At 41.7% G+C, this 15171-nt stretch overlaps 1 protein-coding gene across 1 annotated transcript; it reads right to left on the bottom strand.

Annotated features, from left to right (window-relative positions):
- Positions 1-7949: 7949 nt before the first annotated feature.
- Positions 7950-14805, bottom strand: CHCHD7 (coiled-coil-helix-coiled-coil-helix domain containing 7). The gene is made up of 5 exons (XM_038579347.1): positions 14689-14805; positions 13125-13168; positions 11577-11646; positions 10024-10122; positions 7950-9241 (listed from the first exon to the last, which is right to left on the bottom strand). Exons 3-5 carry the CDS (start codon positions 11628-11630, stop codon positions 9137-9139), a joined length of 258 nt encoding a protein of 85 aa, XP_038435275.1. The 5' UTR covers positions 11631-11646; positions 13125-13168; positions 14689-14805; the 3' UTR covers positions 7950-9136.
- Positions 14806-15171: the final 366 nt, after the last annotated feature.

The raw sequence follows: 15171 nt of genomic DNA, 5'->3' as shown, positions 1-15171 counted from the left end.
GTAAAATCACTATAATTAGTTTGGTAATCACTCAGCACTAAAAACTCTTACTCAAGAGCTCTATTTGAGAGTATGAGGAGTTCAACAACATGGAAGTAGATAGTATTGATCTACTATTTGAGCAGATAAAAGACAAAGTATAAGATTCTTGATTTTTGAAATTATTAAATTTTTTTGAAATTTTTGAAATTTTGGGGGTTTTGAAATTAAAACCCCATTATTTGAAAGGAGATTTCATTTTTTTTTTTTTACTTTTCCTTCTCTTGAAAAAGTAGGGATAGAGAATAAAATAAATAATATTTATTGGGGCTCCCTAGATTTCAGTCACTGAGGTTGGTATTTTACAGCTGCAGAATTGGATACTTTTGCATTGAGCAATTTGTCCAAAGCTCATGGCTAGGATAGTTTAGGATAGTTAGGAAGAAGTGGGGTTCTAAATCTGCTCAGTACAAAGCAAAGCACACACCTTCAACCACCAGCTATATACATCCTATTCCGTACCTCGTTTCCGCAGCTTTTCACATCTTCTCTCCACTCCCTCATACCAAAATTATAAATAAAGGATTTTTTTAAAGAGAGGTAACCCTAACACTAAATACTCTTGTGCTAGATGTTAGGGGTCACAGAGTTGTGAAGGGCTGGGACCGTAGCCCCTGTGGTTGACAGGACTGCAGAAGTAACCAGTCCAAGTTTCACTGTAGTGTCATCATTGTTCAGTGTTGTTTTCCCAAGAGGTAAAGAAATGCAGTCTACTGAGGTTGTGTAAGACATTTTTCAAAAGTGGGAATTATGCACAGAAGCTGTCAAGGGTTTGGAATGTTGTTATACAAGATGACATATACATCTGAAATGAAAGAAACAGAAAGACAAGATGACACTCTAGTTGCCAAGTATATGAACTATAAATTGAAAACACCCCACCCCAATCCACTATTCCCTGAGTCTTTAAGGAGCCTATGAATGTGTCAGGAAGCTCTTCAGTACAACAAAATGACAAAACCAGCCTTTTTATCCAGGAAAAAAAAAAAATCCACTCTGCAGATCACCTGGACCCTTTGTGTTCCTCTTCCTTGTTATTTCCTGACAAAGAGCACTGTCCTCTCTATTGTCACATCTCACTATCACCTCAAGAGCAGAGAGGGAGACAGGGTTGACAGCGCACATAGAATCAGACATTTTAAAAGAACTCGTTCGAATCAATGAAAGGTTTGGTAGAGAATCTACTATACAGTCCATGATGCTGATTAATCTGCAAATTTTCTCCTAGATTATAAATTTTCTCATTCACTTTTACATCCCCTAGAGAAGCCTTTTATCTGTGTGCAGACTCAGTAAGTGCTAAATGGCAAAATGAATAGTAATCCGAATAATAGCCACAGCCAGGAGCCACAAAAAATGGAAGGGCATTGACGAGGTAGGGTCCAGCACTGGGAAAACGGGGGTGCGTGGGGCCAGGCCGCGGAGCCCTGCCCTGCATCGCAGTTCCTTAGGCTCCACAAGTCTCCTGTCTGCAAGCCACGGAGAAAGCCAATTTCACAGGGTTGGGGTGGGGCTTACATCCCCCCACCCCAACTGCAGGGTGCTGCGCCAGCGTGGAGGACCATAGCAGTCTCTGCTTTTGCAGACCAGGACGTGACAGATACAACCTGTGTGTATGATGTAGGGACAGCACAATAGGCACCAACATATAATCGAGGACGGAGTCAGCTAGAGCTACACACAGTGTCAAGGCATAGGGAAGGTGCAAAGAGGGGACACTGCATGTGAGGTTGGGGAGTTACCTGGGGGAATTGGAGTGTGGAGTACAGCTGACACGCACAAAGATTTCAGGGTGTCCGAAAAACTAGAGGTGATCCCTAAAGGGAATGGAGGGCAGTTTTTGAAGGGAAGAGAAAGGAGAGGGCTCTTGATCATGGGTAGAGGGACAATCAAGCAAATAGGCAGTTTTATTCATGCATGTCATGCCCTGAACATAGATGGACAATATTTTCTTCTGAGTGACTTGGTAAATATTTCCAGTTCTTTTTATAATCTCCCTCTTCCAAAATGGATTGTCTTGTTCTTGCTGACTGGGGACTTCAGGTGTATATGAAGCATCTAGGGTAGTGTGAGGGGGTGAGTGAGAAAAAAAAATTATAAGGAGAGAACATTCTGAGCCAAATTATACTGTGAAATTGTAAAAGTGAAGGAGTGAAATAAAACAACAATCAATTTGGCTTTTTGTAACCGCTTCTAGCATAGATGAAGTTTGGGGAGTTATTCTAGGGGGGATTTTGAGAAGGGATCAAGTAAAAAGGTTATAGCAATTGAGATCATAGCTTTACCAAGTAGACCAAGAATTAGCTAGGCTTTCACTTATTACAAATAAATTCAGTATGTCTATTTTTTATAGTAATCTGAATAATAATCTGAAATCTTCTTTGGGTTTCACAACAACCTATTAGGGCATTTAAAAAATACGTCTTCATGGTAGGAAAAGCTCTAAAAGCTGAAGCAATTTACAGTACAGGCAATAAGTGGCAGAGCCAGAATCAAACCCAGATATTTTGACTCCAGATGCAATGCTGTTTCCAATCATGTCATGTTTTACTTCTGTGTATTAAGCGGGATTTTTTGGTTTAGGTTCTGGCATTGGAAGCTTTATTTTCATCATTACTAATCTTTTATTTTTTTATTCTTCAATGCTCATTGCAATCCAGAGCCAGCGCCCTGCACCTATTAAATCACTCCCATCTTTTCTCTCTGCTGCTCATCTGTCCCATCAGCCACCAGCCCCCTCCACCCCTGCAAACTTCCCTGCAACCTGCCATCTTTCCCTCATCCTGCCAATACTGGAATATGATGCTGTGAAATGACCCTCACTTTCTTTTCACATCTCTGGAGGGCTGTCGGTGTTGGTGGAGGAATCTGTGTTGGTCCCAAGCCTATTTATTTGTGGATTCTAAACACAGTGATAAAAGAAACCGAAAAATTAAGCCCCTGGACCTAGGTGACAGTTTTTGAGATAAGCAGATTTTTAAATGTCAATTTACAAGTTTTCCTGGAAGAAAGCAGGCGCTGTGAAACAGACTTTGCATTTTGGCGTGCTCCACCCAGCTGACCAAAGAAAAGCTCAGCATTCTGAGAGATATCCAGCAGGCTTGGGAAGTCTGGGAGGGAGGCAGACCTCACACTGACCACTCTGCATGTTCAACCACCACCAGTAGAAACCACTGGTAATCTTCCACCTGTCAAGGAAAATTTTGTCCTGTGTTTGCAACTGAAAGGCAAACCAAGCCCACCTCTTTTTAGCTCCTTTTCAGAATAATGCATTTGAAACTTAAGGAACATTTCTTATTTTCTTATTCTGCAAAATAAAAACAGAAAGTGAGAAATTAAAAGAGCGTTTAGGTGACTTTATTTGTCTCATGTTACCATGTCTGATTATGTAAGTGGCTACCCAGGGAATACACAGTGAGTGTCACCATAGAGGCGGGAGGGAACTGAAGAGAAGGTGACATTAATTCTGACTAGCGGTGCTAGAGATGGGTACTAGAGACAATACATGTGAGCTGAACCTAAAAGCAGCACTTAACTGCAGCTCTTGAGAGATGGCCATTCAAATTGGGAAAATCGGGTACGTTCGGGCAATGGAGAAGGTGGCAGCAGGACACCCCACAGGGAAAGGACACAGTCGGACATTTCCATGTCTGCCTCCCTCACTGAAATCCAAGGTCCTTGAAGACACAGTCTTGGTCTTGTGTGTCTAAAAGCAGACCTGTTCCCAACTCCCACAAGCCTGTGCCCTTCACAAATGTCCCCAGATCTTAGAGGACCTTGTAAACCAAGGGAAGGATTGGGACAAGTATCCTGAGGCAATGGACAGGTCTTGGAATTTTAAGTGGGAATTATGGTATTTGCATTTTGGGAAGACTCTCCTGGCTGCGGCATTAAAAAAGGAACTGGAGTCAGGCAAAAATTTATGGAGGAAAACAGTTGAGACAAGTTGTAGTGATCTAAGATTGTTTTAAACCCTCTCTCAGCACCTCCTGAATTATTCTGCACACAAACTGGATTGGACCCTCTCCATCACAAAACACTTCATAGCTTTCCTTTAGGAGTAGAATAAGGTTTAAAGTCCCAAGCAGAGCATTCAAGGCCCCTCATAATGTGAACCTACTCTACCTGTCTACATTTCTTCCTTCACCTACTCTGGTCTCAGTCAGTAAAGACTAATCTCCAAATACCCCACATGCATGTGTCCCTTCGTGTTTATTTATTTATTTTTTCCCTTCGTGTTTATGAAGGCACTTACCCTCTTAGAAGTTTGTTCTTGCTCCTGCGGTGGCTTTCATTTCCTTCTTCCACTCAGCATCGCCAAGTTCTTTGAGGGCCAGATGGTGACTTATTCATGCATGCTCCTCCACCCCGTTTAGCCTAGCACTTTGCACATTATAGGCACTTGGCAAATATTTGTGGAGCAGAACTGAACTGTAATAGCAGTACTAGTACTTGGATTCTTTTAATATTTATTGAGCACCAGAAACCATAAATAAGAAGATCGGTCCATTTAATTACATTAAAATGTAAATCACTTCACAGAAATTTTAAGTTCAAAGTCGAAAGACACAGAATACAAATGACAAAGAGGTAGTTTCCTTACAACATCAAGAGTTCCCCAAATCATTCACACTGACAACCTAAAAAAAAAAAAAAAAAAGAATTGGGTAAAGGAAATAAATACACCCATTCCATTTTTCATTCAATGATTTTAAGGATGAAAGGGTTTTAAAGTACCCAAGTGGGGGGCAGCTGGGTGGCGCAGTCCGTTAAGCATCAGACTCTTGGTTTGGGCTCAGGGTCTTGAGATCCAGCCCGGTGGTGGGCTCTGCACTCTGCCAGTGTAGAGTCTACTTAAGTTTCTCTCCCTTCTCTCACTCTCAAATGAATAAATATTTTTTTAAAGATTGTATTTATTTATGAGAGACAGAGAGAGAGAGAGGCACAGGCAGAGGGAGAAGCAGGCTCCATGCAGGGAGCCTAATGTGGGATTCTATCCCAGGGCTCCAGGATCATGCCCTACGCCGAAGGCAGGCACTAAACCGCTGAGCCACCCAGGGATCCCTAAATAAATCTTTAGAAAAAATAATAATAAAGTACCCAGTAGGATTGAGAGTGTGAGGAAAGAAACACTCACAGGTTTTGTTCATTTTGCCGGGGGTGGGGTTGGGGTGGGGTTGTGGATACCTACAATATTTAAAATGCAGAAGCCTTTTGGATAGAAATTCTATCTCTGGCATGTATTATAGATATAAAAACAGAACAGGCAAAGAGCCATACACAGTGATGGTTGTTGCTACCTTGTCTTTAACAGCGAATCCATCAGTGGGAGACTGGTTCAATGACAGTATAACTACACAAGAGAAAACCGCAGCCATCAAAAGAAATGGAGTAAATCTATAATCACTGGTGGAGAATTACTCCAAACTCTATCACTAAGTAAAAAAAGTAAGGTACCTCCAGTTTATGCACTATGCTGTTCCTTTTGTGCAAAACAAATTTAGAGGTATCCTTCGTATGCATAAAAACCTTGAAAACTTTTTGACATGGGCTGCTTCTAGGCAGATTTATTTACACTGTATACCCTTTGCATTATTTGGACCTTTGAAGATTACATACCTTTTTGCGTCATTAGAGCATGTTCTTCAATGTGTTCAGTTTAAAAAGCCATCCCTTCCCCCAATACATACATATTTTTTAGTCAATTACCCACACTTGAAGCTTGCCAGGTATTAGGGATATAACCATGAGTAATATTATTTATAACTATATATATATATATGACTTACATGTAACTATGAATGATACTGCTTATACTTTCAAGTAGGTAGTGATTCTCAAAAGGATTACTTTTACATACTGCACTCAGTGTGCCACTCTCTCCCACTGCATAGAGAACCTGTAATGAGATGCTTCCTCAGAGATGCATGTGAACAAGTAATCCTCCTTCTACATATTCTGCTAGTTGACAGTTGATATCAAAGGCTTGTCAGATTTGAAAATTCTCTCACTGCACCAACAAACATCCTGATACAACTGATTTATCAGGGTAATTAGATTCACTTCTCCTGTAGTGTCTTGGAAAGAGAACTACAATAGTGGCAAATTTGACAGTGGTGATGGGACTCTGCCCCTCCAGAGTGGTGCAGCAAGGTCTTGCGCAATCCGGTTACAAGAAGAGTTTGCTGAAGTTATCAGGGTATGTGTAAAGATGCAAACAAAGAATTAGGGAATTAGTGAGGACAAATTGAGAATTGAACATCTTTGCCTAAGTGGAGCCACATTATGATTACATACATTAAAGATTTGCTGGTCAAAAGTCTCCAATTAGTTTGTCACCAGAAGTACTGCATAGAAAACACACTTCCAGAAACCATTCATCAAAGAGCTATGCCCTTACCACAAAGCTACAGTAATCAAGAGACTGTGGCTAAAAACAGACATACAGATCAATGGAATAGAATTCAAAATCCAGAAATAAATTCTGACATATACAATTGATTTGCAGGAGTGCCCAGACAATTCAACAGGAGAAAGCATAGCCTTTTCAACCAAAAGTTCTGGGGACCTGGGCAGCCACATGAAAAAAAAAAAATGAAGCTGATTCCCACCTCATACCATATACAAAAATTAACTCAAAATGGATTGAAGACCTAAAGAGCTAAAACTACAAAACCCCTTAGAAAAAAACATATGTAAAACTTTCTGAGCTTGATTAGGCAATGCTTTCTTAGATATGTCACCGAAAGCAACAAAAGAAAAAATAAATTGGACTTTATCAAAATTAAAAACTTCTGTGTTTCAAAGGACACCATGAAGTGAAAATACAACCCAGAGAAGGGAAGAAATCATTTGTAAACCTTTATCTGATAAGGGATTTGTATTTAGTAAAGAACTCTCACAATTCACTAATAAAGATACACTACCCAACTTTAAAATAGGTAAAGGATCTACATGAACACTTCTCCAAGAAGATATTTGACTAGCCAATAAGTACATAAAAAGATGCTCAGCATCACTGGCTTTCAGGAAAATGCAAATCAAAACCACATTGAGATGCCAGCTCACACCCACTAGTATAAGTGTTAATGAGGATGTGGAGAAATTGGAACCCTCACACATGGTAAAATGGTGCTGCCACTTTGAAGAATAGTTAGTTCTCCCAAACGTTGAACACAGTTACCATATGACTTAGCAATCCAACTCCTAGGGACATATTCAAAGAGATGAATGCCTACATAAAAATTTGTACACAAATGTCCAAGAAACAGCATGACTCATAGTAGCCCCAAAATAGAAACAACCCAAGTACCCACCAACTGATGAATGGATACATAAAATGTGGTAAATCTATACAATGGAATGTTATTCAGCAACAAAGAGGAATGAAGTACTGATACAGGTAACATGAATGAGTCTTGGGGGAAAAAAAAAAAAGTGAAAGAAGCCAGTCACAAAAGACCACATATCATATGATTCCATTCATATAAATTACCAGAACAGGCCATTCTAGAGATAGAAAAATAGTTGCACAGGTGTTGGGAGAGATGAAAAAGGGAGGTGTTAAAAGGAAACAAAAAATGTGTGCTTATGGTTTCTTTCTGTGATGGCTACCCAACTTTGTCAAATACTAAAAACCATTGCACTGTACACTTTAAATGGATAATTTATACGGTATCTGAATTGTATCTCAATAAAGTTGCTATTAAAAAAAAAAAAGAGGTAGGCCAGGACAAATATCTCTGGGAGCAATGTTGACATTGGTATGTGCATTTAAAGAAGCGACATTAAAATTCCAAACCCTTAAACAGCACTCTTAGATACTGAAATGCTTGTCACACAAGTATTAGTTTCTTGTCAGTTCCTATTTTAATCCATCACTTTTAGAGCAATCAATACAAATCAAGGAATTTCTCAAACAATCCATCTTTTATTCAAATAGAATCACATTTAACAATCAGGGTCATATGGCTTAAAAACATCTGACCCGGGTTTTGGACAAAGACCAACGAGATAGATAGTTTGTTGTCAGCAGCCTTTAAAATAATACACTTGATCCAGCACCAGAAAAACAGAAGGGACACAGGCTATTTCTTTCGTTGATTTTTTAGTAAATGTTAAACTTTATTAAATAATGTTATAAAACTGTTCAGTATATGATAAACTGCGTTAAAAGGTAGTGGCTATGAGAGCTGCCACACAACCCACCTCAGTCACTATACTGAATATTCTTGTTTATAGCATAAAATGAATTGAAGCTCCAGTCTCATCCCAGTGTATCACCTATGAACCCCCATACCCTTCCTTGCCCATCTCTTCCAGCGAATAGAAATCCCCATTTCTAAGAGAATCGCCCTTTTTTTCCATTACTGTGCTGCAGGAAGACCATGCTTTCAGGTTATCCAATATATATGGATTTTAGTCACAGAATCCTTTAACTAAGCCTTTGCCTAAAAAAAAAAAAAAAAAGAAAAGAAAACCAGTTCTTTTGCATGCCATTTATTTAAGATAATCCTCCTGCATCCCTGCTTCCCTACCCAGTCAGCGTGCTAACCTTATATAAACAAAGATAAGGGAGTGAGGTTAGAGGTCTTACTTTGTACCGAGCCTGAGATTTGAGGGCCACCACACATCCACTCTCAACTTACCTTCCCAGTTTCTGTTCTGCCATTCCATCGACCACCTTAAACTCTAGGTAAGACAGTCTACAGACCGGTCTCCAAAGTTATCTTGAGCTTCCTTTCCACTATGTTGTTGCTGGCATCATTTCCCATCCTTGGGAACACCACCTTCCTTTCATGGCCAGTGTTCATTACCTTCGTTCATTACCCAGCAAAAAAGCTCCCCTCCTTGTGTCCAGACCTTTTCTAATGCTCCCTACCTTCAGGAAGTAATGTGAACTCAGCAGCATGGCACAGCCAGCCATGCCAGACAATCGTCATGGCACTGAGAGCAAACACAGAGGACACAGGGCTAACCTAATCTCTCTTTAGAGAATTTAAGATCTGTCTGGGTAAGGCCTAGAAAGTGTTAAAAGATTACAGTAATCATTTGTTTAAAATATTCATCTGCTTCTAAATTAAAAATTTTAATGCAGTCAGTAAGGCATCTTTCCCATTGCCCCCAAGATCTCGTCTCTTTCTGCTGCTGTAGGCATAGATGGCTTCACTCCTTTCTGTCTTCTCTGGACCATGACAGAATTCTGCATGAAGGTATAAAAAGAAGAAGAAACCAAAATCAATCATATACTAAGTGCTCATCATTTGCCAGTAATTGGCCACCTCAAAAAGGAAATTCTAAAAATCAAGCGTAAAGAAGAGCCAAAAAACTAATTCTAGTACTTCAGATAATGTTTTCAAACTAACAATTAAACAGAAGTGATTATTCCCCTAAGAATACATTGATGCTAATTGGGAAGGGAATATACTTTTAAGTATAAGAGCACAAAAGTGTGGTCCATCAAGAGGCTCTACTAAGTAATTGCTATGTGAAAGCAACAGTTAATATAGAAAAGGGAAAGGAAGTAGCTGGATCCAGTGCTCAAAGAAACAGAAACCATATACCAGCATCTAAAAATGGCACCTTTTTACCAACCAAGGGTGGTGGTGGGAAAGGAGAAGGCAGAAACGGAAGCCTAAAATGGTTATGACAGAGCAAGCTATCCATTCTGTTCATCTCCAGGAGAACTAAAGTTATAACAAGGTTATTATTTTAGGGCTGCAGCTCTTAAATATGCATAGGAAGACCCACCTATAGGAGAACGGCATTCTTACAGCCTGGAGGAGGGAGGGGAAGCAGGGGGAGGGAGCCAATAAGAGCTCTCAAGGATCCTTCAGGACACACAAGAGGAGGGTCAAACAGTTAAGTTTCGCCAGTCATCACTACTCATCACTACGAAGGGATTGTGGGTACTGACTCAGTTTGGGCTTCAGTTTCAAGCCTAAGAGATGAGTTTTAACACAAAGCCAACCAAGTGAGGCTTACCCAAAATTTCCGGCAGTTTTTGTACTTCAAGAAGTAAGTGGAACACCTTTCCCTGTCATAGTTATTTTCATCCATACATCTGGTAGAAGCATCAGATTCCTTCAAGATGTAAGATAGGCATCATTTAAGAGAGTGGAATGGGATCTTAAAACCCCAAAACTCCAAACTTCTAAAGCCACTTCCCCCAAAGCATTCCCTTCAGTTTGTTTTAATGAATATATAATGAACAGAAACTGAATTATCTTTCCAACCATCCCAGCACTCCTTCTGCCCAGAGCAGACATCTTCCTTTTCATAGTCTGGGTCAGTTTTCTGAATATCTGATCATGGGAACTTGAGCTGGAGCAGTGACTGAGATCATTTATCCCAGTAAGCATTTAACAAAGAAGCTGAGGCAAGGTGCAGGGTGCTGAAAATCACTACTGCACAGGGAGAATCAAAACCCAGTCTCCTGACGCAGAGCGCAGCTGTCCTGCTTTTCCAAGTTCTCACTTTGACTTGACTGTTTGATGTTAAGCTGGTTTCAAGATCCTAAGTAAGTCACTAATAACTGGTCTACATCAAGGCAACTTAAATTAACACCACTCATCTAAATGTATTTTTGGCTATCTCTCCCTCCATTACATAAGTACATATACTATTATGTACGCAGTTTTAATAGATATCATTAATATGACTTCAAAACCTAAGTGAGCAACACAGGGCTGTGAGTTCAAAGGAAGGTAGGAGCCATTGGGGAATTAAAATTAAGCTGTCTAAACGGAAAGTAGATTGGATAACAAACTTCAAAGTGAAAAGTATGATTCTGAGAGGTCATCTAAAGGAAAGCTTTAAAGGGGTAGGTAATTTGCTTCACAGATCTAAGAAACACGGTCTATTTTACAGAGACTTAATAAAGCTGTTGAAAACAGATCTAACATATGAAACAAAGCTAAATTTCTATGACAAATATTTAACGAATGTGCATATTTGGAAAATGCATGTAGCTTCAGGGAAGAGCACAGTCTGATGACTGCATTTATTCCAGGGTGACAAAGCCACAAGTCTGTATTGCTAGTCATACCAAAGAAATGCCAATAAAACCTTATTACTACCGCAAAACATTTTGTGCATGAGATACCTTCGTAGAAACCTTCAGGCTTTAAATAGGCAAATTCTATGATACCCCTTATTGCAGCCAGGCTCTCTCAAGGACAAGATGAAATTATTGCCATTAACACATAAATTTCAGTGGCAGTTGAAAATATGCTGTGCAACTTTCTACTTTTGGACTAAACATTTTCCTTGGTGTTTACATATGTCTGTCTGATACTATAGCAGCAAGTAAATGCTTGCACATTATGTAAATGCAAACCTAGAAGGGATGGATCTTTGTTAGCTAAATTATCAATACCTAAAAAATGCTCTAGTGAAATAAGGATACACTGGCCAGGAATATTTTTTGAATAGAAATAACTTTATTCAAGAACTGCAGAAAACAGATGCCCACAAAAATAGAACAAGCCTGTTTTTCCAAGTTAATACTCATGAAAAGTGAAAGCAAACCACCTTACCAACAAGCAAGGGTTTATGTCAGGATCTCTCAGCCTCCGTGCTACCATGGGCATCCTAACAGTTTTCTTACTGCAGGCAGATGTTGGAGAAAAGAGTTACACAGTGAATGACAGAAAATAAATCAGTACATCTCATTAGAACCATGAGTACTTAAAAATTAATTTTGGTATAATGATTATCCAGTAAGGAATTTCATACATCCTCTATATTATGAGAATAAATATTTGGATGGGTTTTTCCTTTGCATTGCCATGGTGCCTCAGGCCACATTTAAATTCATCCACTGAAACTTGATTATAATGTCCAGGAAGATAGTTCAGATATAATTAAGTTTTAGTTTATCTTTATTTCTAAATGTTAAACTATTAAGTATACTAACAAAACCTAAGAATATAGCATGCATTTTTTTTTTTTTTTAGATTTATTTATTTGCAAGAGAGACAGCACGTGCACAAAAGCACAGTGGGGAGTACAGAGGGAGAAGGAAACAAGCAGATTCTCTGCTGAGTGGGAAGCTTGCTTGGGGGCTCAGGGGCTAGATCCCAGGACCCTGACATCATGACCTGAGTTGAAATGCTTAACTGATTGAGTCCCCCAGGTGCCCCAAATACAGCATGCATTCTAACGACTACTTCCTTATTATATATTTGATCATTATACAAAATAAGTGTGGAGTAATTGGTACAACCCAACTTTAGCAGAAACATTTTTTTACTAAACTTACAGTGTATACTCTGTAGCCAGCACCAGGGGTGGCCAATATACCAAAAAAACAAAAACAAAAACAAAAAACCCAACTTATGGCTTAGCTGGCATTCTAAAAAGCTAAAAAAGAAAAACTGAAACTTTACTTCTAGTGGCATCTTCTATTTAACTGATACATCCCTGGGTTAAAGGAAGTCACAGAGTGCTGGTCCATTCATCTTCCAACTCAAGTCTTACACATGCAACTCTGCAGAAGTCTTTATCAATTAAAGATTATCACAGTTCTCTAAGAGCCAACTAGTGATTCTAAGGCACACAGTACTCATATACGTCAACTATATTCCAGGATAACTGCTCTCTATAATGGAGTTTAACTGAAATTGGTATGTCTATTATCCTCAAGACATGTCATAGAAAGGAACTAAAAGAGAAAAATTAAAAAACAATAATCGACAAACTGTTACTGCCAAGTGATTTTTTTCATTTCAATATATCGGGATACTATTGATGAGACACCCACAAATATTTTTAAATGCTCTGCACTAAGTTTAAGGGGCTGAGTTAACTTGAACTCTTGAATCCTGTTCTAGCTTCATCATCTTCCACCTAAATTGGGGAAAACAAGCAATAATATGGTATGACCTACATAACACCATCCAATAAAAAACTGTGTCACTCTGTATAACCAGACAAAGGTCAGAATTTTTGTATGAAATGGTTTCTACTCTTCTTGCCGTAGATGACACCATCAAACAATATCAGTCATGTTTAAAGAAACAAGGCATATTCAGGAAAATCAATCAAACTCCTAAAAAGTGGAGGTATTTCCAATCAAGACTCACCTAGTAAAGAGACCAGGATGTCCAGGCGATTAATCGAGATTAATCTTTGCAAAGAAGGATGGAGAAAAGTTTAGTCATTCCAGGATCCTTTAACTTTCAGGAATCCTCCAAGTAATCCTAACATTTTATGATTTTTATTGAACAATACATGTGTATATCTAGCTAACAGAAACATCTAGGTAAAAGGGAAATTCAAGGTGCTATTCAATTACATCTAGAAGCTTCTTCCTCTCCTAAACACAATTCTTTTGGAGGCTTGACTTCTTACTAAGAGATGATGATACTAAGTAACTTACACCCTTCTTTTTTTCATCCATCCTATGATGTGAGCACACAGAACTCTGCTTAGCTGTTCCTATTCCTTATATATAATCTCAACAATGATCATTCACAGACAAAATCAGGTTGCGTGCCTTACATGAAAGTACACTTTCGCTGCATTGTTATTACCATCATCAGTCAAGAATTCTTTAAAAATAACATGTAGGTAGCATCACATATAGGCAAATCAGGTTTGCAGCACGAATTTATTCTGATTTCCTTTCCTTTCCCTTCCGGATTCTAAATACAGGTCAATAGAAATTCGGGTTTCTAAATGTCACCTTTGCACGAGAATCCTCACACCTCAACTGGAAATGAAGAGTCTTGAAATGTCAATTTACAGTGAGGGGAGGGGAGGGGCGAAAGGGAAGATCTGCTGGAGAGGACTTACCTGCTTACTTTCTGAAGGCACCAAACAAATATTCTAGAGCTCTACTTGCAAAGGACAGCCAGAAAGAAAACCAAAGATCTGAGGGAGGGCCGCAAAAGCACGGCACATTTGAGGAATAACTCTAACATCTCTTCCAAAAGGCAAACTGCTTTAAAAAGTATGCCTTGAATTCCCATCCAGTTCACATCCCCACTCTCCAACTAGCTTTGAAAGGTAAGGGGAAGGGAACGTTATTGAACACGTCCATGCCCACACGCTGGTCCGAGCCATGGCAGGGTCTGTGGCTCTGCTAAAACGCAGATGCACCTAGCAGGAAGCTGCAACACGCCATGCGAGCACCTGAAGCCCCTAACCCACTGCGGGGGGCAGAAAGGCAGGGTCAGGAAGTCGGCACGGCCCGGCGGGGCGGGGTAGTCCGGGGAGAAACTGGAGCTGGGAGTCCGCGGCCTCGCTGTCCCCCGCGCTGCTGCCGGGCCGTCTAACGGTGGACAACCGGCACAGGTGAACACACCTTGCTTTGACCTTCAACGGAGCCGAGTGGGGCAAGGGGAGAGGGGCACGCGGGAAATTGGAAGTGGGGGTCGGCAGTTAGGTCCCACAGGCTGAGAAGCAGCGTGAAGGAAGAGCCAGGGGTGCCCAGGCAGGGCGAGGGTCACCTTCCTCGTCCCCAGCCCGAATAAGCCCGCGTCGTGGAGAGGAGCGGCGACAGGAAAGGGCCCGCGCTGGGGCGAGGCCTGGCTGCAGCGGCTCCACGCCGAAGAAGAGGACCCGGGCCCCGCGGTGGCCCAGGAGCACCCCTCTCTTCTCGCGTCCCCGCAGCCGCCGCGGAAGGAGGGGCGGGGGACCACTCACCTCGGGCGGCCGCCTCACCAGCGCCCAGGCCGTCTCCAGCTCCAAACACGTCAATGGCTCACGCAGCTGGACCTTAAGTAGCGCGCATCCCAACGTGCTGCCCCCGCTCCCCGGCGGCCGCCGGCCCAATCAGCGCGCGCCGCCGCCTGACTGACAGCCGTCCGGGGCCGTGCCGGGCGGGGGCGGGCGGGTCTCGCCCCGCCCCCAGCCGGCGGGAGGAGGGCCGAGGCGGGGGGAGTGGGCGGCGCCGAGCGCGCGGCCCCGCCCCTTTCCCCCGCCCCGCCGCGCCCCCCGCGCGGGGGCCCGCCTCTTAACACTTTGGTTTGACGGACGGCGCCGCGGCCCAATCGGCGGGCCCGTCCGCGGCGGCGGCGGCGCCTAGTGGCGGGCCCCGGGGCGGAGCGCGCGCGGGGGGCGGGCACAGCGGCGGGCGGGGACCGGGGGCGGGCCGGCGGGAGGCGGGGGCGGCGGCCGAGCAGGCCC

The sequence above is a fragment of the Canis lupus genome, chromosome 29 (assembly GCF_011100685.1).
Source record: "Canis lupus familiaris isolate Mischka breed German Shepherd chromosome 29, alternate assembly UU_Cfam_GSD_1.0, whole genome shotgun sequence".
Classification (NCBI taxonomy): Eukaryota; Metazoa; Chordata; class Mammalia; order Carnivora; family Canidae; genus Canis; species Canis lupus.
This window is presented reverse-complemented; position numbering and strand designations above follow the sequence as displayed.